General features: G+C 55.1%; 7 protein-coding genes and 1 non-coding gene across 8 annotated transcripts; 1 reads left to right on the top strand and 7 right to left on the bottom strand.

The window, feature by feature from the left end:
• Window positions 1-1,175: 1,175 nt before the first annotated feature.
• SPBR_09495 lies at window positions 1,176-1,248 on the bottom strand. Its single transcript has one exon. It is a non-coding gene; the product is annotated as a tRNA-Lys (tRNA).
• Window positions 1,249-4,914: 3,666 nt separating this feature from the next.
• On the top strand, window positions 4,915-6,593 carry SPBR_02670 (amino acid permease; the record flags this gene model as incomplete). Its single annotated transcript, XM_040760973.1, has 2 exons — window positions 4,915-5,097; window positions 5,163-6,593. 2 exons carry the CDS (start codon window positions 4,915-4,917, stop codon window positions 6,591-6,593), a joined length of 1,614 nt encoding a protein of 537 aa, XP_040620625.1.
• Window positions 6,594-6,833: 240 nt separating this feature from the next.
• Window positions 6,834-9,693, bottom strand: SPBR_09110 (uncharacterized protein; the record flags this gene model as incomplete). Its single annotated transcript, XM_040767236.1, has 3 exons — window positions 6,834-7,067; window positions 7,116-9,518; window positions 9,580-9,693. 3 exons carry the CDS (start codon window positions 9,691-9,693, stop codon window positions 6,834-6,836), a joined length of 2,751 nt encoding a protein of 916 aa, XP_040620624.1.
• Window positions 9,694-10,964: 1,271 nt separating this feature from the next.
• On the bottom strand, window positions 10,965-12,817 carry SPBR_02577 (para-nitrobenzyl esterase; the record flags this gene model as incomplete). Its single annotated transcript, XM_040760880.1, has 2 exons — window positions 10,965-12,179; window positions 12,245-12,817. The coding sequence occupies 2 exons, from the start codon at window positions 12,815-12,817 to the stop codon at window positions 10,965-10,967; spliced, it is 1,788 nt and encodes a 595-aa protein (XP_040620623.1).
• A 1,504-nt stretch (window positions 12,818-14,321) lies between these two features.
• On the bottom strand, window positions 14,322-15,455 carry SPBR_02951 (uncharacterized protein; the record flags this gene model as incomplete). The annotated part of the gene is made up of 1 exon (XM_040761254.1): window positions 14,322-15,455. The coding sequence occupies one exon, from the start codon at window positions 15,453-15,455 to the stop codon at window positions 14,322-14,324; it is 1,134 nt and encodes a 377-aa protein (XP_040620622.1).
• A 977-nt stretch (window positions 15,456-16,432) lies between these two features.
• Window positions 16,433-17,503, bottom strand: SPBR_02995 (uncharacterized protein; the record flags this gene model as incomplete). Its single annotated transcript, XM_040761298.1, has 1 exon — window positions 16,433-17,503. One exon carries the CDS (start codon window positions 17,501-17,503, stop codon window positions 16,433-16,435), a length of 1,071 nt encoding a protein of 356 aa, XP_040620621.1.
• Window positions 17,504-18,346: 843 nt separating this feature from the next.
• On the bottom strand, window positions 18,347-19,159 carry SPBR_03164 (uncharacterized protein; the record flags this gene model as incomplete). The annotated part of the gene is made up of 3 exons (XM_040761467.1): window positions 18,347-18,630; window positions 18,704-19,051; window positions 19,114-19,159. 3 exons carry the CDS (start codon window positions 19,157-19,159, stop codon window positions 18,347-18,349), a joined length of 678 nt encoding a protein of 225 aa, XP_040620620.1.
• Window positions 19,160-19,757: 598 nt separating this feature from the next.
• On the bottom strand, window positions 19,758-20,986 carry SPBR_02899 (trichothecene biosynthesis enzyme; the record flags this gene model as incomplete). Its single annotated transcript, XM_040761202.1, has 2 exons — window positions 19,758-20,691; window positions 20,751-20,986. The coding sequence occupies 2 exons, from the start codon at window positions 20,984-20,986 to the stop codon at window positions 19,758-19,760; spliced, it is 1,170 nt and encodes a 389-aa protein (XP_040620619.1).
• Window positions 20,987-21,809: the final 823 nt, after the last annotated feature.

Raw genomic sequence — 21,809 nt, 5'->3', positions numbered from 1 at the left:
TCCCAAAACTAGGCCCACAAGGGTGAGATGCTGGCTCTTCCCATCGGTCAAGTTGTGGGAGGCCAGGGGATGCGGTCAGATTGAGCTGTGGGGATCTTTTGTGATATGAGATAAACAGGGTTGTTTACCATCTCGGTTAGAGGAAGAGAAAACGAAGTCCAGCTGCAGCTGAAAAGAAATTCCAATCACAGGCCAAGGATGTCATCAGTCAATAATGGCAACTCCCAGAGCCAAAGGTGGCCGAAACAAACAATGACCAATTGCTCGCGACACCTCTCAGGTCCGGCTTTGCTGCCAAGTAGGTGTATGCAGGACACGAGCAAGGGGTAAGAACGAACCTGGAAGAAGAAAGAGAGACAATGGGAAGAAAAACAAGAGTCAAGCAGTGTGTGGAGAACGAGACAATGTCTCTAAACATGACGGCAGGTTTCGCCCAATAGCGGACGACTCCGAGCGAGAGAGCAAGAAACAGGAGAGGAAAGCAAGGGGAGAACGAGGAGCAGTGAGCCCCCAGAATCCCAAAGACAGGACGGCGTCGTAGGGACGGCGTCGTAGTTGGCTCCGTGTCCCTTGCCTCGAACAGCGCCGATCTCCCTTGCGTCGGGGACGTTAAGGGTAGCCTGTCAGCTAAAAGCGACAAGAGGAGCATAAACCCGACAGGACAAGGAGCGAGTTCCGTATGTCAACATTGCGACCTTTACCGGAAGGTCATAAAAAGAAAAAGAAAGAAAAAAGAAAGAGGACCGCCCAGTTGGGTATTCTCCGAAAAGCAAACGGCCCCTGCACAAGTCGCAGAGAAGGTTTGTTGAGAAGGTTTGCCTTTTGCATAGTCCCGAGGACTTGTGCCAAGAAGTTTGGGTACCACTGGAACTGTTCGAAAGGATAATAGGAAGACAACTTTGGTTGGGGTTGAGTCTCAAAATGAGACGTGACGGAATAATCCGACTCTCTTCCATCGGTCTATCGGTCGCTGTCGTGGCGGTTTAAATAGGAAGGACCAACTCGAGGTACTTCCATTCTCGTTCAGTATTAAGTACTATATAGATACATATATATATTAAAACAGAAAAACAGAAAAACATCAACAACAACCTCATAGTTTTATCACAACATAACAAAAAAAAAAGAGCGAATTCGAAAGCGGTGCTTCTGTATGAGAAGCGCATCAGGATTTGAGCCCGATGCGGGGGTCGAACCCGCAACCTTGAGATTAAGAGTCTCACGCTCTACCGATTGAGCTAACCGGGCGTTCAGACTTTCTCGTTCTTGATTGATGCAACGATCGCTTATTTGCATATATGAAGGTGGTCTTGAATCGGCTGACTAAGCTTAAATTCTTTGTTGGGCAAGAAACAATTTCTCTTTTTCGCTGCCCTCTCACCCGCAACCGTTCCACAAACAAGCCCAGCTCTTCGTAACATGCAAACTGAGAGGTGGTCTAGACGTACCCTGTCTATTCTGTACGTCTGCCATGTTGCGCGTTCATTCCAACCGTCGGCGACTGGCAGCGGCTTTGACGTGTCTCAAATCCGAAAGACATTTTTGAAAACGGCTGCAAAATGGCTGTCTCTTTGATTCATCCGGGCGTTGAGTCTTTGGCATCGAGCAAATGCAGTGTTTACATTGTCTCCTTGCAGGACAGGGAGGCCGACCTCAGACTTTATCACTTCAGACAATATTTGCAACAATGTTTTGGTTTTCTTCTTTCTCTTTTCTTTTTCTTCCCAAACCTCTCTCATCGGCCTTTCCCCATATTGAGGAACGGTGCGTCGTATTTCAAGGTTGTACGGCGCACGGAGTATTCCTCTGTTGTCGTTTCTCGGTCATGATCGATCTGGAAATGCGCATCCTTTGAGCTTTACCCTCAATCGAGTACGACAGTCGCATTTTATCGGCCGAGCGTCCGAGGTTGCTCCATAGCGTCCTGTCAGCTCTCACATTTGGTGGCAAAGGCCGTTCGGTTCGTCTTCCGAGGCCCAGGAACTAGGGCAGCCAGGGTAGCCAGGACAGCCAGAGCTGACCCTCGACAGCCGAAAGAGGGTGCTGACCAGGCTAACCTGGGATGTGCTTGTTGGAGTTCATTGGACTTGGTCCCGGTGCCCGTCAGCCCGTCTTCCGTCTTTGATGACCCCTTGCGAGCTGATGTGGATCTGCGTGGGATGCAACTGGAAAAATAAAAGGGGAACACAGCTCGAGTGAAGCTTAACAAGCGACTTGCCGCGCAAGGGATTTTTGGTTCTCTGCACGCTCTGACGCTCACTGATTTTTGCTTCTTCTTAGTTGTTGTCTCTGCGCGAGGCCCCTTCAGGCAAGGATCAACGGCCGCTAGACCACCCGTAAGGGAGCGGAAACCAAGACATCTCCCATGTCCTTCTTAGCGCAGGTCCCGCTGTTAACCTTTTGTCGTAGTGTCTTGGATGATCCTCTTGGTTCTGGGGCTGCATCTGTGCCTTTTTCGAACCCTTTTGTAAGTCTTACCTTGCATTGGAGGAGTCGACCTCGAAAAGCCGCAGCTTCGCCTCAATCTGTCGTCTGGACTAAGACAAGTGAGAGAGGGGCTGATGCAAGGGCCAGGAGGTTGACAAGAGGCAAACCAATGGGCCACCAGAAAGAGGAAGCTATGGCCAGACCAAGTGCACATGCATGTGGTGGACAGACATCCGGAGAGACATTCGCGTGAATACGGGGAGCATGTCGAGCGCCGTAACAGATTCGAGAAAGACCTGACGACCTGGTCTCTTTCGGGACGTTTCTTTTGGAGACCCATGTAACAGTCTGCTGCATTGATTTTATTGAAGTATTTTCATCACATTGAGACCCCTGCTTGCATGTCAGGTCTGTGTTCAGGACCTTTTATTTCTTTTTATTCCCTTTTATTCCCTTTTTATCATCCGTTGGATTTCCATCACATCGGGGCCTGGCCTTTGGATGGAGCTGTGCATGGGTGGTTGCCTGTCGATCCTGGCTCTACTTCGTAGTCGGAAGCCTTCCAGGGCCGCGGGTCAGTTTTGGCTTCAGCTCAAGGAATCAGCGAATGTCGAGGAGGTGAGCGAGCCAGACAGAAAAGTGATAGTGTGCTGCAATGCCCAGGGGCATTGAAACGAAAACAATACACAGGAGGCGAACAAGAACGCACAGACAGTCAGTCGGGAAGTACCTTGTCGTTTATGAATTGGGAAAGCGATTTAGAAAAACAAAAAGAAAATAAAAAGCCTCTTGGTCCAAAAGAGGCAACAATCACCGCATATCTCCATGTCGGTTTTTGTGGTGGAATAGACGTCCTGCAGCTGCGAGCATGGTCACGGAAAAGACGCTGCAGTTGTCCCCCACGCATGCAATATGCTGCACATATTAGCCATACAGAGACGTTGGAACAGCACAGAAGTTTGTGGCTTTGGTAGTACGACATAAAACCTCGCATTGGATGCGGAGCACAGAGGTCTTTCCAAGTGGAGGTGCCGGTTTGTCTGCCGGATGATACCAAAGAACGGTAGAGGGGGTGGGTGGGAGGAAAAGACAAAAGGAAAAAAAGAAAAAAGAAAGAAAAAAAAGAAGAAGAAGAAAAAAGTAATAGACCATGGGTGCCTCGATACCGACGGCTGTTTTGGTCCAGCTCTTGTACGACATACTTATGCTCCTGTACCCACTCCACCTTCACTTACAACAGCTTAGCCAGTCGACTTGCATCGTTTGAGTGGGGGAGGCTTGAGCTGGAAGAAACGCTACTCTTGTATTTTCCGTACGGCATCCACAGTCGTAGCAAGGAGTACTCTTTTTGTTTGTTATTTTCCCTTTTATCTTTCGCCAAGCTTTCCTGCATTGTACTTCTGCCAATAGACGGCCACATGTGTCAACAGTCATGACAGGCATAGTCGACTGGAGATAACAAAGGCTGGAGCATTGTGTCGTCAAGTCTTCCATCCGCTTGCTGTGCTCCGTTTGGTCCCTGCAGACCCTCCATGTTCTTGCTGGATCGCCACATCTTCCTTGCCTCCTCGTGTCTCTGACACAGCATGGACGCACTGCACTCGGAACGCCTGGATGTATGTCTCACTCCGGTTCGTCGCCGCCCTGCATACGAGCACGATCATGTACGGCACGGCGCTAGAAGGACTGAAAGGGCATCTCGTCCAGAAGAAAGAAAAACGAGTTTGCCTGTGGTTGGGTGCATTGGCATGCCGTCCTGCCGCGAATCCTTGCCCAGTCTGGCCCGTCCACCACGCTCCCGGGACCGCTGCAGTCGCTCGTTGCTTTTCTTCGTTTTCTTCTTTGGTCGTAGTGTCCATTATCACTTTCTTTCGGTACGTGGACAGCGTGTTCCCGGCCATCTCTTCCTTTCCTGCCGTCCTGCCTCCATCCCTTTTTTGAATCAGGCGGGCTACTCTGGGGCTCTTTTGCCTGCCCACGCGCTGTCTCCTCCTACCTTTACGACAGACGTCTCCCCTTGCATTTCGTTTCTCGCTCCGCGGCCTCCTCGGCCTCCGCCTCACGTTTTAGAGTCGTCTTTTTGACTGACCTTTGCGGAGTACTACTCCTTTTCTTTTTCTTTTTCCATCACTCCTTCCACCCACTTTCTGTTTATCGCTTCTCCATTAATACGCATTGATCGTCCTTCTTCCTCAGTCTCCTCTCAGTCTCTTTGGTTATCCCCTCTCCTTGTTGTTTTTCTCTCTTCTCTGCGTCCCACTCCCATTCCCTCTCTCCTCTCCCTTGTCCATTTCTCCATTTGCTCCGTCGTCTCCATTCCCACGTTTTCTCTTTTCCTTCTTCCTCTTACCCGTCATTTCTTTCCATCCAATTTCCCACGTTACCAGCCTTTCTTTGATTTTTACTCTCACAGTCTCATCATCGTACCTGAAGGCAACATCACGTTTTCATACCAACACGTACACGTCCGTCTCGGCATCACTCACCATGTCGGACACCACGAGCAACAAGGAGTTCATCGAGATGTCCTCCGACGGGGTCAACAACAAGGAGTTCGTCGAGATGTCGTCGGAAAGGGCCGTCTTCGAGACGAACAAGATCGACGCCAAGGGCGGCACCGAGGCCGATGCCCGCGAGATGTCGATGCTCGGGCGGACGCAAGTCCTCAACGTACGTGACTCTCCTCTCTCCTCTCTTCTCCCAGATCCTCTCTAGCATCCTGCTCACCTTCACAGCGCAACTTCCGCTTCCTCTCGACGCTGGGCTTTGCCTGCACGCTCATGAGCACGTGGGAGATTGCCCTCATGACGACCAGCTTCGGCCTCGTCAACGGCGGCAAGGCCGGCCTCGTCTGGGGCTACCTGATTGTCTGGGTCGGCTACATGCTCGTGTTTGCCTCCATCGCCGAGATGGCCTCCATGGCGCCCACGTCCGGCGGCCAGTACCACTGGGTCTCGGAGTTCGCCCCGCCGCGCGCCCAAAAGTTCTTCAGCTACACCATCGGCTGGGTCTCCGTGCTCGGCTGGCAGACCGGCCTGGCCTCGCTGGCCTTTCTGGCCGGCACCATGATCCAGGGCCTGCTGGTCCTGGCCCAGCCGACGTACGTCTTTGAGAACTGGCACGGCACCCTGCTCGTCATCGGCATCACCGCCTTCTGCATCGTCTTCAACACCTTTCTGGCCGGCCGCCTGCCCATTGTCGAGGGCACCGTGCTCGTCGTCCACGTGCTGGGCTTCTTCGCCGTCCTGGTGCCGCTCTGGGTGCTGGCGCCGCGCTCGACGCCCGCCGACGTCTTCGGCACCTTTGGCAACCTCGGCGGCTGGGACACGACGGGCCTCGCCTTTATGGTCGGCCTGCTGTCGCCCGTCTACACGCTCATCGGCGCCGACTCCACCGTGCACATGTCCGAGGAGGTGCGCGACGCGTCGCGCGTGCTGCCGCGCGCCATCATGTGGGCGGCCACCATCAACGGCTCCATGGGCTGGGTCATGCTCATCACCTTCTGCTTCACCATGGGCGGCGTCCTCGACATTGTCGACACGCCCACCGGCTACCCCTTCATCGCCGCCTTCTTCAACGCCACCAACAGCATCGCCGGCACCGCCGTCATGACCTCCATCCTCATCGTCAACGTCACCTCCGCCTGCATCAGCACCGTCGCCACCGTCTCGCGCCAGACCTGGTCCTTTGCCCGCGACTGCGGCCTGCCCTTCTCCGACGTCATCGCCCACGTCAAGCCCGGCTGGAACATCCCCCTCAACGCCGTCCTCCTCACCTTTTCCATCACCGCCCTGCTGTCCCTCATCAACATCGGCTCCTCCGTCGCCTTCAACGCCATCGGCTCCCTCGCCGTCAGCGCCCTGCTCGGCACCTACCTCATCTCCTTTACCTTTCTCATCCTGCGCCGCCTGCGCGGCCCCGCCCTGCCCTCGAGTCGCTGGTCGCTCGGCCGCTACGGCCTGGCCGTCAACGTCGGCGCCGTCATGTACCTGTCCGTCGTCTGGGTCTTTGTCTTTTTCCCCCAGGCCAAGGACGTCACCCTCACCACCATGAACTGGAACGTCGTCATCTTTGTCGGCACCATGCTCTTTTCCGTCGTCTACTACTTTGCCTACGGCCACAAGCGCTACATGGCGCCCGTCAGCCTCGTGCGCCGGCAGGAGTAGAGGACAGCGCCTTGGTGATTTCCCCTGAAGAGTTTGCGTAAAAAACATTGTTTCGACGATACCTGTATCTCCCTTTGGACATCGTACTTGATCCCCCGTTTGTTGATACGATTACGGATGGTTGTTTTGACGTCTATATATTCACATTGATAGAAATATCCAGTCTTTTTGTTTGCTTCGTTGGCATTGATCAATTTGGTTGCTATCGACTATGTACTTGTACTTCATAACGCCGTGCCACTACTTCTTCGAACCGATGCCCATAAACAAGCTGGCCAGACCCCGGAGCGAGCCTCGATTCGAGTTTGCATTTGTGCTCTCCCTGTCTGTGCCCTCGTTGGTGTTGCTGAAGCTGCTGGTGTTGGTCTTGTTCGTTGTGTTTGTGCTGAGTGTGCCATGCCCGCCGCGATTCGCCTGCGTCTCTTCCTCCAGGTCGTCGTTGTCGTTGTTCTCCCCGTCCGTCACATCTCCTCCCTCTCCTCCGTCACGGTGGGATGGCGCGTCTCCCTAGCACTGAATCACGCCCTCGCCCGTCGGCGCGCTGACGTCGTACGCGAGGTCCAGCTTGACCGACCGGCCCGCATTGAGCTTGACGTCCCACACAATCTCGCCCGCCTTCTTGAGCGTCGCCGACGCCGTGCCCCAGTCCTTGGCCGCCGTCCCCGCCGCCGTCTCCGTTCCCGTCCCCGTCGCCGTCACCATGCCGACACCCGCCGGCACCGGCCCGCCGCCCACCGACACGCCGCGCGGCTGCTGCAGCTCCACCCGCAGCTTCTCGTCCTCGCTCACCGGCACCTGGTCCAGCACCAGCAGCGTCACCGGCTTGCCCGCGCTTGCCCGCGTGTTGGAAATCGTCACCGACCGCCGGTACACGCTGCTGTCCTCCTTGGAGAAGATGCCCGTCGTCGCCCGCTTGACGTCCGGCTTCGGGTACGCCACGCGGATCGCCGGGTCCACGCCCAGGCTCAGCGGGAACGTGTCGCCCGCGCTGCACCGCGGCAGCGTCGTGCGCCCCAGGAACGAGCCGTCCAGCGTCAGCCCCGCCGTGCCCTTGAGCAGCGTCAGCTTGCTGCCGTTCTTGAGCTTGGCCTTGAGGTACGCCACCGGCTTGTACTTGGCCACAATCGTGTGGCTGAACACCACCTCGCGGAACGCAATCCGCGCCACCCGCTGCTTCGACGCCGTCGACCCGGGCGCCAGCGTCTTGAGCCCCGGCAGGTCGTACGTCGTCGTCATGCCCGTCTCCTCAAACGACGACTCCTGGAACTCGAGCTCCGGCTGCAGCTCGCCGCCCAGCGTCATCTCCTCCATGTACGCCGCCGCACCCTCCCCGGCGCCGTCGCTCGAGCCACCGTCTTCTTCCTCTTGTAATTCGTCTTCTAGGTCGTCATACCGGCGCGCATCGTTCGACGACCCAAAACCCACGGTCGGCTTCTTCATCCGCGCAGAGCCGCCGCCCCCGGCACGCGAAGCCGACAATCGAGCTGTTGGCGCCGGAGGTGGCAGCGCTGCCGGGGGCGCAGCTCCAAAGACGGCGGCAGCGTTCGAGGTCGTCGCGCCAAAGGACGACACGACCGGCGCTGCTCTGCCAAACAGGGCGCCGCCAGCCGCCTTGGCCACCGGCGCCTGCTGCTGCATCATTTGCTGCTGGGGCATGGAGAACGGATGCGACCCGGTCCAGCCAGCGCGGTCGCCGCCCGCATCGTAGTGTGTGGTGCCCGCGGACGACGACACGCCAAACAGCTCGCCGCGCGGCTTCTGCTTCGTGACCAGCGCGTTCTGCTGCTCCTTCCAGTCGCGCTTGTGCGACACCTCCTCGCGGCTGTGGAGGACCGCGTCGTAGCCGTAGCCCCGGCGCAGCTTGACGCGCCACGGCAGCAGCGTCGGGATCGTGTCGTTGAGCCCCGAGAACGTCGTCTGGCTCGTCGACAGAATCACCTTGCAGCCCGTCCACGCCTCCGCCGTCGTGTTGGTGAGCTGCGCGTCGAAGCAGAGCGTCGCCGTGTTGTTGGTCGTCGACAGCTGCAAGTCATACGTCGGCGACCAGAAGGCGGACGACGTCACGTACGAAATGGAGAGGTCGCACGTCGGGCCGCTCGTCGTCACCGCGCCGCCACTGTCGGCCCCCTTGTCGGCCCCCTCTTCGACGGCGACGCCCGCGCCCAGGTCCTTGTCCTTGGGGGCGGCCGCCAGCTCCGTCACGCTGGCAATCGACGTCCGCCGCGACGACGACGGCGTGTACGATGGCGCGTCCAGGGTGATGCGCACCGTGTAGCACTTGCGCGGCCAGTACTTTTCGCGCTCGCGCTGCACCCGCAGCTTTTCCCGGTGCGCCTCCGCCTTGCGCCGCTGCACCTTGAGTTTTTCTTTGCGCTTGGCCGCCTTGGCCTTTTCGCGCGCCCGCCGCGCCTTGTTCACCGCCTTGGCCTGGATCCGCAGCAGCTTGCCCTCGTCCTTGCCCAGCTCCCAGATCTGCTCGTTCAGCTCGCGCACCCGGATCGTGCCGGCCATGTGGTCGTCGAACACCTTGGCCCGCTCCGCCCGGTACGTCTCCACGCCCGCGTCAATCTCCACGTTCCGCTTGCGGTCCAGCATCTTGCCGTACGCGTCCAGGATCTTGAGCCGGCTCTCGGCGCTCGCCACCTCCTCGTTCGCGCGCTTGACCTCGTCGCGCAGTGCCTGCAGCTTCTTGCGCACCTCCTTCAGCTCGGCCGCCTCCTCCTCATCGCTGCTGTCCTCTTCCTCTTCGGTGTCGCTCTTGTCGTCGTCGTCCGACTCGGGGTAGATGTCCTGGAAGATCTCGCGGTTGGGCAGCAGCTCAATGGCAATGTCCGAAATAATGGCAGAGCCGGTGCCCTCGACCTTGATGGAGTTTTCGTCGACCGTCGGCGACAAGCCGACCACCGTAATTTGGTTTGCACCGGGCTAAGGTTGTTAGTGAGCGTCGCACGGCCTGCGGTTGGGGAATTCATTGTCATGTACGTACCTTGAGAGAAACATCTTTGATGTCGCGGACGACTTGCGCCCGGCTCGGGAACAAGGTGACCGTCCGGGTGGGGAGATCGCGCACGCGAAACTCCTGCTTGTGGATGGTATCCATGGCGGTGGAGTTGTTGGTGTATTGCAGTTCTTGGTGGTGGTGAAGTGGTGGTGGTGTAAGTGCAAGTAAATCGCAGAAACTCGAAATTTGACAGAACGGAGCAGTGCTGTAAACGAACAGCAACTGTGACTGTTGGTGGTATGTAGGTCAAAGTACGAAGTGGTGATGAAGAAGAAGAAGAAAGAATAAAAAAACAAAATAATGAAAGTCGAGAGATGGCGGGGAAATGCAGGAAACTTATACTCTGATCGAGGGCTGGTGCCTTGGCAAGGGACTTTCTTGCCTTGCGTGTCCAACGTCCGTCACTTTCGTGTGTGAGCAGTGAAGAAGCCGCTGTGGCTGAACCTGAAGTGAACCAGGGGCACAAAGTCAATCCTTCCCTTGATGGGAGCAAAGCTTGAAGCTATCTGGCGAATTGGCACTTGGCTTGACAGCCACGCTTTCACCAAGATGGCACCCAGAGGGGGAAATCAGACAGCTTCGAATTGGCTTTCATTCTCTCTCACAGAATTGAAGCTCGCCAGGGTGAGGCTGACCCCCGAAAGTGGTAAAACGTTCGACGAAAGGAAAACTAGGCTCTATTGTTGTTAGTCAACCAGCTAGGCATCCACAAGGCAGAGGCAAACATGCATGTGTAGAACTGACTGGCCTGTCTGATTGGCTTGTTGGTCTTCCCTCAACTCCGGCTTTGCTGCCTGAATGCTGGGCTGTCTGTCCACACTGCCGAGAATGCCTTGTTAGTTGCGGAGAAGGCCAGTCCAGGGGCAAGAAAGCTCAAAAGCAACAAAGAAGGACTGTAACGGCGATCCTTGGCAAGAAAAACAAACCCGCTTAATGGCACGGAACATAACGACAATTATGGGCCTAGTCGGGCTGCCTCTTTTCAGTGGGAGCAAAAGACAACCAGACAACAAGCAATAAAGAAATACAGATAGAAACCGATGTCCAGGCAACAAAAGCTCCCAAAGTCAGAGTCACACGATAGATTCAAAACATATTAACCCAAAACAGACAATTGTTGATTACCAAGATGGCCGTGGCACAAAACGAGCGTGGGGATACTAAAGTACAAAGAGTAGGAAAAGCAAGGACGAAAATAAATAAATAAAAACAGAGCTTGAAAAATACAGGAAGGGCAAGCGCAAAAGAAACGACACGGAAAAGGCAACCAGACGCCGAGAAATCAAAGACATATTCTTACAAATGAACTCATGGAGGTCATTTTTCCAAGGTGACGGAACCAGCGCGGCTGCTGAACAGCGACAGCACCCTTAGATCATCACCAGCGCGGCCATGACCGCAGCAAGGCCGGCGACTGTCCCCACAAGGTTTGCAGCACCACCAGCCCGGCCCGCCGCGGCGCTCCTCTGCTTCTGCCCGGCTGTCTGGGCCCACGAAGTGCCGTTCTTCTGGCCGCGCGGGTTGAGCCTCACGACCGTACCGGGCGCCGAAATTGTCTCAATCGCCGGCAGCATCGGCTCCAGCATCTCGCAGTTGGCCACCTGGTCGTCCGGCATCACCTCCAGTCCCGTTGCGTTGGTCTGGAACCGCAGCCGCTGGCGGCCCTCGGGGCCGGCCCACGCCGTCCAGTCGGGCATGCCGGCCAGCTTCAGGTCGTTGGGGTCGAGCGCCTTGACAAAGGACGTCCAGTAGGCCATGGTCGCGGGCACAATGGCAGCATTGCTCTGGCCCTCGCGGTACGACTTGGGCGGGTTCCCGTCGGTGTTGTTGGGCCCGAACACGGCGTTCAGCTCGACCGTGTGATAGGAACCGAAACCGAGGCGCTCCTGCTCTTCGTCACGCACCGCGAACCGGTAGTTGAACGTCTTGACGCCCTCCCGGGCAATGGCGTTCTGCAGACGTGCCGTGATGCAGTGAGCAGCGATATCACCAGCCGCATTGGCCAACGGCCTCCAAAGGGGCCCACTGCTGGGGAACTGCGCAAACGTGTTGGCCACAGCGATGACGCCCGTATGGTTCGTCAACAGGTACGTCGTGTTGAGCAGCGCCAGCGATGCGTTGGAGAGCACATTGAAAACGCGGTTGTCAATGAAACGAAGCGCCTGCCCGGTCGTGTTCGTCATGGACGGGACGTTCTTGGTGCCCTCGTCGGCGCAGGTACCAGCAATGATGGGAACATGCAGGAAGCGGCCTTCGTCGAAGCTCTGCAGCATGGGGCGGCGAACGAGGTCGTTGTCCAAGTGTGGGTTGAACTGGCACTGCTCTGTCTGTAGCGCGGTGGCATTGACGGCGCGCAGGCAGCTCAGTGTATTGGCAGCAAGCGTGCAGTTGGTCGCCTGCAGCAGGCAGTTGTACTGCTCCTGGCCCTGGTCCAGAGTGCGAAGCGTAGCCACTGACGGTGACTCCAGAATAGCTCCTTTGATCAGGCGCGGGTCTTGCTCATCCCACGCTGCGAGAAGCAGTCCTAGCGATGTGGCACCAGCGGAGTCGCCAGAGGCCACGATATGCTTGGGATCACCGCCAAACTAGTCGCATTGTTAGTCTGACTGTGTTTCAGGCGGATGTCAACACGTGGGAAGCAGTTACGTACCTGTGCAATGTTCTGCTGGACCCACTGCAAACCCTGGATCTGGTCCTTGAGGCCATTGTTGAGACTGCCGTTGTTCTGCACCTCACGGCTCTGCAGGAAGCCGTAGGGTCCCACGCGGTAATTGATCTGGACCACGATGATGTTGCCAAAGGTGGCCAGATCACTGCCGTTGAAATTGGCGTTGGAGTTGGACGAGAACCCGCCACCCTGGATGAAGAAGAGCACGGGCAAGGCACTGGTGTTTGTGGCGTTGGACGGCGCAAAGATGTTGGCAAAGAGGCAGTCCTCGGAGACATTGAACCGCTTGCTATGCATCGTAAAGTCAGACGGGTTGCGCGGCAGACAGACGGCTTGGAACTGCGTGGCGTCCTGCACATCCGTCGTCGTCGGCGGGTTGATGGGCGCGGCGAACCGTAGATCGCCCACCGGCGCCGCAGCATAGCGCACACCGAGCCACTGCGTCACTCCAGAGGACTCGATAGCGGAGCCCTGTAGTTGCGTGTAGTTGAGGGTGACGAGAGGGTCAACGGCCCGGGCAATAGCCGCAAGGCCCAAAATAGAGAGTACCTTCATAGTGTTCAAGGGATAAGGAAAGGACAATTTGGGGATGTGGTAGAAATATTGACCAGCAATGTAGGGTGTAAACTGAATTATAAAGTGTGATCTCGCCGAGACACTTGATAAATATTGGGCAGGTAGAAGGGAGCGTAAGAAAGGAATGACTAGGGAAGACTCAAGAAAGTGAACTGGGGATGATAAAAATGATCGGAGAGAGGCAGGATCGTCAAGTACCGGTCGACGCGGGCATCCTGCCATATATACTCGAGTCTGGCCGAAGACGAGCGCATCATAGGAAAGCATCGATCGTATTTCGGTGATCACTCGAACATCTGTCCATCGTCCCAGCCACCCAGGTATGCCTCCATCTTCCCCTTAACCCCTACTCAAGAGTCAACTTTCGCGTGGCATGTTTCTTCTTCTGCATCTGTGCGCCTTCCTGTCGCCGCTTCAGAAGATTGAACGGTGGCTCTTGATGGCAATTCGGCAACAGAAGTATTTCCATCCCGGCCTCCTTGACAAGATAGCACGGCCAGAGTCGTTTCAATCGTGTTTGAATAGTCGCCGTGTGCTCTTCGGTATGGAGAACGGATTCTACCAAAAAGGATCATGTCGGGTACAATTGTGAGCAAAGTCTTGTGATTGCGCGCCCTGGATCCATATCGCCAGTGCGCCGCGGCTCTGCTACTTCCAAGGCGGAACTCCGGGACGAAGAGTCTTCCATATTGTGCTAGTGTCTCGTCTGGGGTAATATTCGTCTACCTGGAACCGAGTCCTGGAAGGGAAACAGACCTGGGTGTGCTGGAAGGAGGCGGCCGGGTAAACAGAATTGTAAGGGCAGAGGGCCGTGTAAGTGTTTGGCAGATATTGCTCAAAGGGGAAATGGAAACAAATCTTGCCTTGTCCACGAAACAGGAGCAGTACCTTTACCCGGTGATGGCAATAGCCACGCAGAAAGTAGAGAGCACAATTCTTCACAGCGCACAGAAGAAACGAAACAATTCGTAGACTTCAAAACGACAAGAGGTTTTTCTGACACACATCGGGGGCTGCCATGTATGTCAGTGGCGTACGTCGTGATGGGATGAATTCTAAACGGAACAAATCCCGGATGATAGTGTATCTGTTGAGAGCCTCCTCGGATATGCTATCCGGTTCGACTTAATATTTTCTGATGTCTTTTGTGGCCATAAATCGTTTTCGTAGCCGAGCAACTGCCGGCCTCGCCGTCGCTGCTATGTCGTCACTTTTGAGTTGGTATTCGTTTTGTTTGACGTCAAAAACTCCTAGCCTATCTAGGGGGGGCGCCCGAGTCATTGCGTAGCTGAGGTGAAAGTCAAAAACAAGCAAAGGAGGATTAGTGGTTGAGCCGCGTGGTAAAGGACCAAGATCAAATTTGGCAAAATATGTCAAAACCAGAAATATCATTAATCATAGAGGCAAACCTTCCCCAATAAGTTCCAAGACCCCCAAAAAATGCGAAAACATGAATGTCATCATAACAAGCTCATACTCGTGATCACTGGCGACCCCAAAGAAGAACGCGCCAGCGCCAGCCCGAGAGCTGCTTCAAATCGGCCTCGTTCAGGGGCTCGTCGCCACGCTCAATCTTGGAACTGAGCCGCTTGAGCCGGCGGCCGACTGTGCGGGCCACGCGCAGCGAAACTTCGTTGCTGAAAATGTAGAGCACTGCAAAGACAAAAAAAGCGATTGAGGCTAAGCCGCCGCGTCGGCTCACGGAGCTGAGCATGCGGTCTACCAGCGACCGGCTGCGGACAAAGGCGTACTCAGTGTCATTGGCCGTGAGAATCGGGGCCGACGTGGTGCTGCTGCTACTGTCGTTGCCACCACGGCGGCGGAACAACCGCCGCACAAGAGGGATGAACGTGGCCAGCAATCCACCGACCAACCAACGACGGAAGCGGTGGTTCTCGGCTGCTTTGGCTTTGCCATACAGGGCACGCCGCACCTGGCGCAAGTCCCGCAGCACCGAACCGGTCTGGAGGCGAAGCTGATCCTGCACAGCAGCAGCCGTGCTGTTCGGAACGTTGGCGGCACCAGGTCCATATTGCAGGTGCTGGCGTTGTTGGCCCTGCAGCTCCATGAGGCGAATCAGGCCGCTTTCAACAGACGCCCGTGCAGAGCGGATGTCGGACTTGGTCGCAGTGTCGTTGGCGTATATTGGACCTGGAGATTGCGTCAAGACCGGCGCAGCACTAGAATGCGGCCCGCCACCGTAGCCCCCGCCTGGGCCACTAATTCCGGGAGCTCCGCCAACGCCGCCAACCACGGGTGCGCCAACCGTCGATCCAGCGGTGGACATGGTCGGCTGGGGTGGGATTTCGACCATGGAGGGCGGCGCGGATGGGATGTACGGCGGAAACGGCCGCTGGTCTTGCTGCTTCTGCGGCAGCAATGACGGCATTGAGTCGTACGGTCGGTAGGAGGGCGGACGTGAGCTACCGTCGACAGTATTGGTGCCATTGATGCGGGTGTCGTCATTGCGTCCGCCTGGCTCCGATGCAGGCAGGCCAGATGACGGAGGCGGGATTGGCGGGTAGTTCCCGGGCTGCTCAGGCCCGTATGGCGATGGGTAGTAGCGGTCCTTCGCCGGTGGGGAGGACGACTTTTCCGGCTTCTCTGAGGAACTCATGGTGTCGATTTTGCTGACCGTCAATTGATGAACGGAGTTTCGATCAGATGAAACACGATAAGAGGTGGTGTGGTGTCTCTCTTAATCCCTGTTTTAATGTTTCTGGGTCCTATCAGCCGCAGGGAAACAGAGAATGACGTTGAGACAAAAACACTGTAGAAAATGTGACGGCAGTGGTCTTGGCATGGGCTGGGGTATCAATAAATGCTGGTAAAGTGTGTGCTTACATATTGCAGTAAATCCCGAGGTACGAAAGTGCATGGCGATTTCGAATAATTGAGGAGGCTGGGATTTGTGCGTGGACATTGAGCCAGCAAAACAAGTCAAGTTAAGTGATTGGGCCAAAGGAAGGAGAAACCGATGGGAAGAGGGCAAAGGCGAGTGGGGCGGCTGCCAGATCCTATTGCATTGATGAGCGCCCAAATGATCGAAGAAGTGTGCGTGGGAGATCGCACCACACGGTGACAGAGTGTGTTGTTAAGTTTGTTGTCATGAAGGTCAAATCTCAGTCTGAGATGAAATTCGAGGAAAAGGGGCCGTGGACCGAGAAAAGAAGACACAATGGAAGGAGCGCTGTTTTCTGGTAGACTTTGGGCAGTCACGATTTACAGCCTCAACAATGCTCTTGCCCTCTGTGAACCAATTCGGTCCTTCCAGTGAAACGGCCTGCAGCAATTGCACAGCTATTACCTCTGGCCCTGGAGCGAGCAAAATTTCAAAACTGTCACTTTATACATATCATATGGGAGCCGGCTCGTTTTTCATCCAAAATACATGATATTATGGCGCTCTCCGTCACCCTAAGTAACGATTTGACCCAAGCGCCAGGCCAATGCCAAAACATATGGTGTTCGTTTACACTTCTCCATAGCCACATCTATAACTTCTGTTCTGTTCGATCTCAGACCGAACGTTTACAGCCAAAGTTCCAAAACGGAAACCAATTCCAACGAAAAGAGTCGCTGCAGAGCGTCGGCTCAAGCTAGCATCTCGCTCGGATGTAGCATGTCGCGGAGTACCGTCAAGAGATCATCGAGCGCCCAACGGAGGACGCGGTAGGTGACGTCACCCAAGTTGGAAACGGCTCGCAGCGTGCGGCTCGCATCTACCTCCGCGACGCCCTTCAGGTTTCGCGTGGTATTGTCGTCGTCACAAACCTCGTTGGCGCCGCTGCTGGTGCGGTAGAGTGGTTGGAAATCCGGGCCAGTCACGATGGCAGCGCCGTGCGGGTCGCCACCGTTGAAAAACTTCCACACGAGGTACAACTCCCAGAGCCGGTCAGCACAGCGTTGCGCGAGCACCAGATCCTGATACGCACGCCGGCCGTGGTTGAGCATCTTGGGTCGCAGCCAAAGGGTCTCGCTGCGCCAGTAGGCGTTGGCAAGGTTCTCGAACTTGGCTTCATGTTCGGGGCACATGCGCGGCGAGGTAGCCGCTTGGAGGCGCCTCGACTGGATGTCGTCAGCGAGTATCTCGTCTTCGATGCTCTTGTCATGCCATCCGTCTGCGTCACCGGCATCTGCATCCTCGCTGCAGTTGTCCACGATGGTACCATTATCGTTGAGCTCAGAGTTGGCGCCTTCAGACGCGTCCAACGTCTGAGACAATCCGCTAGTGGAGAGCCCCCCCTGGCTTGGCTCTTTGGGTGCGGCCGTAGGGCTGACACGAAAAGTCTCGGTGATGATGTCTTCCAATTCTTTGGGGCCCGGTATGCTGTTGCCGCTGCTATCGTGGTCAACGATACCAACAGGCCCGCCATCGCACTCGATAATGCCGGCGCCGCCGTTTTGGCCTGCCTTGGGTTCAACCATATCTTCGACGCTGTCTCCGCTGTCGCTGCTGCTACTGCTGCTGCTGTTACAGCTCTCTTGCGGGCTTGGGCAATCGCATGGAACAGGGAGATCCTCACTAAATGCCGGGACGACGTACAGCGTGCACTTGGCTTCTGCGTTGCGAGCCTTTGCGATGCATATTTTGACCAATGCCGGGTCGCTTTCCTCGATGTGGCAACCGCAGTGCCACGCCGTGTAGCGTTGGATGATACACATGGTGAGGACTGTGATCTTCGGCTGCTCGTGTAATCTACAGTCTCGTGGATGGAATCGAAGGTAGCTCGCCAGCACTTCTAGACCGTGACAGGATTGTATCTGATATCGAAATTGTGAGTTATTTGTTGACGGACAAAAGGCCAAAGGCGAAGAAGTTCTCGTAATGGCTGTGTAAAAGCTTTCTATGACGAAAAGGAGAGCATGAAAAGATGAGGATTGGACACTTTAGACACACTTCTCTGTTTACCTTTTGTGGCGTCGTAGTGATGACACAAAATGGCAGGAGCGACCTGACGCTGAAAACGGCAGGTACGATCCATAGCCATGACGAGATCGGTGTAACACAAGAGCATCTCACGATCTGCGATGCTTGATAGATTGAGCTTAGAGCTAATGTCGCATGTTGTAAAAAGTACAAATGTCTTTCATAAATATAAATAGCCATTATTATTTTAGTTTGGTTTTCTTTCTTTCATTTTATTCCGTCTTTTTTTTTGTTATCGTATTTTTATACATTAAAGAAGAAAGTCATATTCCAACTTTGTAATAAATTGTATTTGTAATTACATTGGAAATAATTATGGACAGTACCTTGTATACAATATTTGCTTTCAAACTAGGGGACAAATGGGTAAATGATGGGACTGAAATACGGGCTCCAGATCTTTTTTTTTTTTTTTTTTTTTTTTTTTTTCCATCGACATGTCTCATGAGAGCAAAGGAAGCTACATAATAGAATATAGGAAGATAAATTTCTAAACGTCGATAATAACTGACTATGCAATAAGTATGCTACAATCTTCTCCGACTCCTCCAACATGTGGCCCTACGGCTCGTATCTCCTTAGCATGTAAACACGGCCGGCCCAGCAGGTTTGTACTGTTTGCCGCCGTTGTTGTAGATGTTGATCATTAGGCCCGGATCCGTTGCCTTGTATGCACCGGGGAATGCCACCAGATTCGTGGGCTTCTTGGAGCCGCCTCCCGACACGGAGAGCTGTGCGCACGAGATGTAAAACTGCGCACCACCGGCCGTGGACGCGGAGTGCAGCGCCACGTGCTCGATGCGGAACAGGTAGTCGCCGCTTTCGATGCACGAAGGCACCGTGAAGCTGACACTCGCTTTGTCTAACGGGGTTAGCAAACGCACAACAAGGGATTAACAAAACACACTGTGGGGTCATTTATATGTAAAACGTACTCTGTGATGGCCAATTCATCTGGCCCCCGCCGCCGGAGGGCATGTCCTGGTAAACCTTGAACCAAACGGAGCCGGAACCGTCCCAGTTGGCCAGTGTTTTGCCCTCGGGCACCTTGGCCATGTAGGCGGACAGCGCGCCCGGGTGGTAGATGTTGGGGTTGGCCGACCAGGTGACGGTGCCGCCGGCCTTGACGGCCGAGGTGGACGTGCTGCCACCGCCACCGGGCGTCAGCTGGTAACAGCGAATGGCCTCGGACGACACGTCGGTGACGGGCCCATTGCTGTAGTGGTTGGCGGTCATACGAACGGTCTGCCAGTCAGCGGTTCCCTGGATGTGCGGGAAAGTGTCTGTACAAAGGTGTTAATATGGTCATGGGCAAAGTCCTAAGAATGTGGAAGATAAAACGGACAGTGAGCGTTGGCGGCGGCCGCGAACAAGAGCGCTGAAAACTTCATGATGATGGATGATGAGATGACGACAAATGTTTGAGGCTGCAAAAATCAAATATGGCGCTGAAGAGTATTAACACAGATGTCTTGGCTTAAAAAAGCAGATTCTGGAAGGAACCGCCCTCTTTTAAAGCTGAGAAGGTATTTGTTTGTGACATTTCTTCGTATTATCTCGCAATATACAACAGACATGAACGCTTAAAAATGCCGCCCTCATGACCCGGACTATATGACGTTTTATTTTTCTGGAGGAAGAACTAATCACTGTAAATGGACGAACATGGAAAAGAATTCAAATCAATAAAGTGAACGCAAGCGTGTGGGGATGGGCCGCTCTCCGGATAAAATGGGGACAATTAATTGTCCTGTTGTGGAGACGGCAGGACACGCCAAAAAGCCCGTATATTGACAATTAAGAGGCAAAACACCAGAGGACAACAAGCAGCGTAGGAAAAGGACTATGAGCTAGTTTTCGGTAGTACTGAGTGTCAAGACAGAATGGTATGAAAAGTTGCCGGTCAACCGGTTATGGTGCCATCCAGTTCGCGATGCTTTTGAATCCTGGCAGTTCCCGGATCGTAAAACCATGGGACGGACTGTCCATCTACACGCCTTTACGCAGACGCAGCAGCGTCTTAATCTGGGCCGTGATGTCTGGCATCGGGAACTCTGTTCGGTTACCGGCGACCTCGCCGGGAACCCAAGGATCAAAAAGCCACTCGTCGATCATGTACACCGCGTTGGGTCCGATCTGGACGGCAGCCGTCACTACTGACCCGATGGTGGCGTTGGTGACGTCGGCGGCTGTATCCTTTGGTGGGTTGGGGATTGTGCCCACGTGCCGGGCCGTCGTCCAGCTGGCGTCGGGCGACACGAGCACCTGGATGCCTGCAGCGTGGCTCGACACCAGAAGAACGGTGCCGTTGTACATGGGCGGTGCGTAGATGGCGTCGGTGTCGTTGAACCGGATGTCTGGGACAATGGGGACCTCTGTCAGCGTGCGGGGCGCGAGCGGATCGCGCGTGTCAAGGCGGTAGATGCTGCCGTTGCCCGCGTCGTTGGCCAGCAGCAGGTTGCCCTCGGGCCCCAGGGCGACGAGCCCACCAAGGCCTGGGATGGTCGTATTGGCCGTCTGGAGAGGGCCGTACCATGGTATCACCTCTGTGCCGTCGGCATTGATGCGCAGGATCGAGCCAGGGTACGTGCCGACAACATAGGTATATCCGCGTTTGTCAGTCTCAATGTCCTGGAAGGCGCCGTAGAGTCCCTGGGTGGTGGCAGTGAGGTTGACGGTCCAAAGTGTAGTTTGCGTATTTGGATCCCATTTGAGAACCAAGTCGGTGCCGGACACATCAGCACCGGCCGTGGCCCAAGGCGCAGCCGAGCCGACGAGAATGGTGACCAAGCCGGTGAAGCGGTCCCAGGCGACGCCACCGATATGCTCTGTGCCTGTGTGGGAGACATTGGCAAACTCCAGGGTCGTGATAAAATCGTCAATGTAGGGATCATAGATGGCAACCGTAGCGTTCCATAACGACCTTTGTTGTTAGCAGATGTAACCGAAGACTGGGCGTACGAAGGCACCTGGTCGACTCACCCAAAGTAGACGAGACAAGAGTCACCGTCCCAGTCGGCGTTTTCTGGGTATAGCTGGTATTGGTTGATGATGAAGCTGCCGCCATGAACGTCCGGACAGCCATCGAGCCGGCCTCTTTGGTGCCGCTTTGCGAGCGATGACGACCACGTATCGGGGACAGGCGTGGCTGCCGCAAGAGCTGCCACCCACAGAGAGAATATCTCAAGAGAGGCTACTCCTGTTGTGAACAGACGCATGATGAATCGAAAAGAAAATTAGTTTAGAATATTCGAGGATCTTTCTAAGATTGTTGGGCCGGTCGAAGGTCGGATAGAACTGTTGCTGTGGGAGATTGAGGAACGCAGTCCTTTTTAACCGTGAGTGGCTCTTCTTCGTGCCTCCCACGAAGCCGCCATCATTCGCAGTCAGCGGAAGTCATATCGCTTACACCTGGTGAGCTGGCTGTGCATTATTAGGAGATCTGCAAAATGACCTGATCATGTCTCGTTTGGGTGCTCTGTAATTCGTATGCTTCATTCTTTTGTACCGGTGAGCTCTTTGCGGATATCCCGAAAAGGTTTACAGTACCAAGCTGCGTCTTCCGACTGGTCCAGACCCAGTACGGGAAGAAGAGGCGGCAAAAGGATGACGGAGCGAACGAGATAAAAAATGAGAGAGAAGGGGCCGGCTTATGTGTTTTCCATCTGAGACCTGTGGATGCCCAATGCATATCCGAATCTCCGAATACTGCCGGGGAATTGTCCTAGAAGAAAAGGAGAAAGATTGAAAAATTAAGAAACAAAACGACTTAACCTTGGCAGGTTTTGTGTTTGGCCCGTGTGTTGTCTCTTTCAGTCGTATTTCGAATCCACATCCGGCAGATGCGGCGCCGCACGCTACAGCCGGAGCGGCTGCACGGGGGCTGCTCATGTAATTATGGGTCGCCTGGTGTAAGACGTTTTGCGGCCAATTTGGTAATGCAGCACTATGGAGCAAAGTGTGATACGCACTTTCAAGCGTCTGTGACCGAGTCACTGCAGAGCGATGCAGCATAAACAGGAAAGCAATGTTGTTTGCGCG

Source organism: Sporothrix brasiliensis, assembly GCF_000820605.1.
Source record: "Sporothrix brasiliensis 5110 chromosome Unknown Cont17, whole genome shotgun sequence".
Taxonomy (NCBI): domain Eukaryota; kingdom Fungi; phylum Ascomycota; class Sordariomycetes; order Ophiostomatales; family Ophiostomataceae; genus Sporothrix; species Sporothrix brasiliensis.
This window is presented reverse-complemented; position numbering and strand designations above follow the sequence as displayed.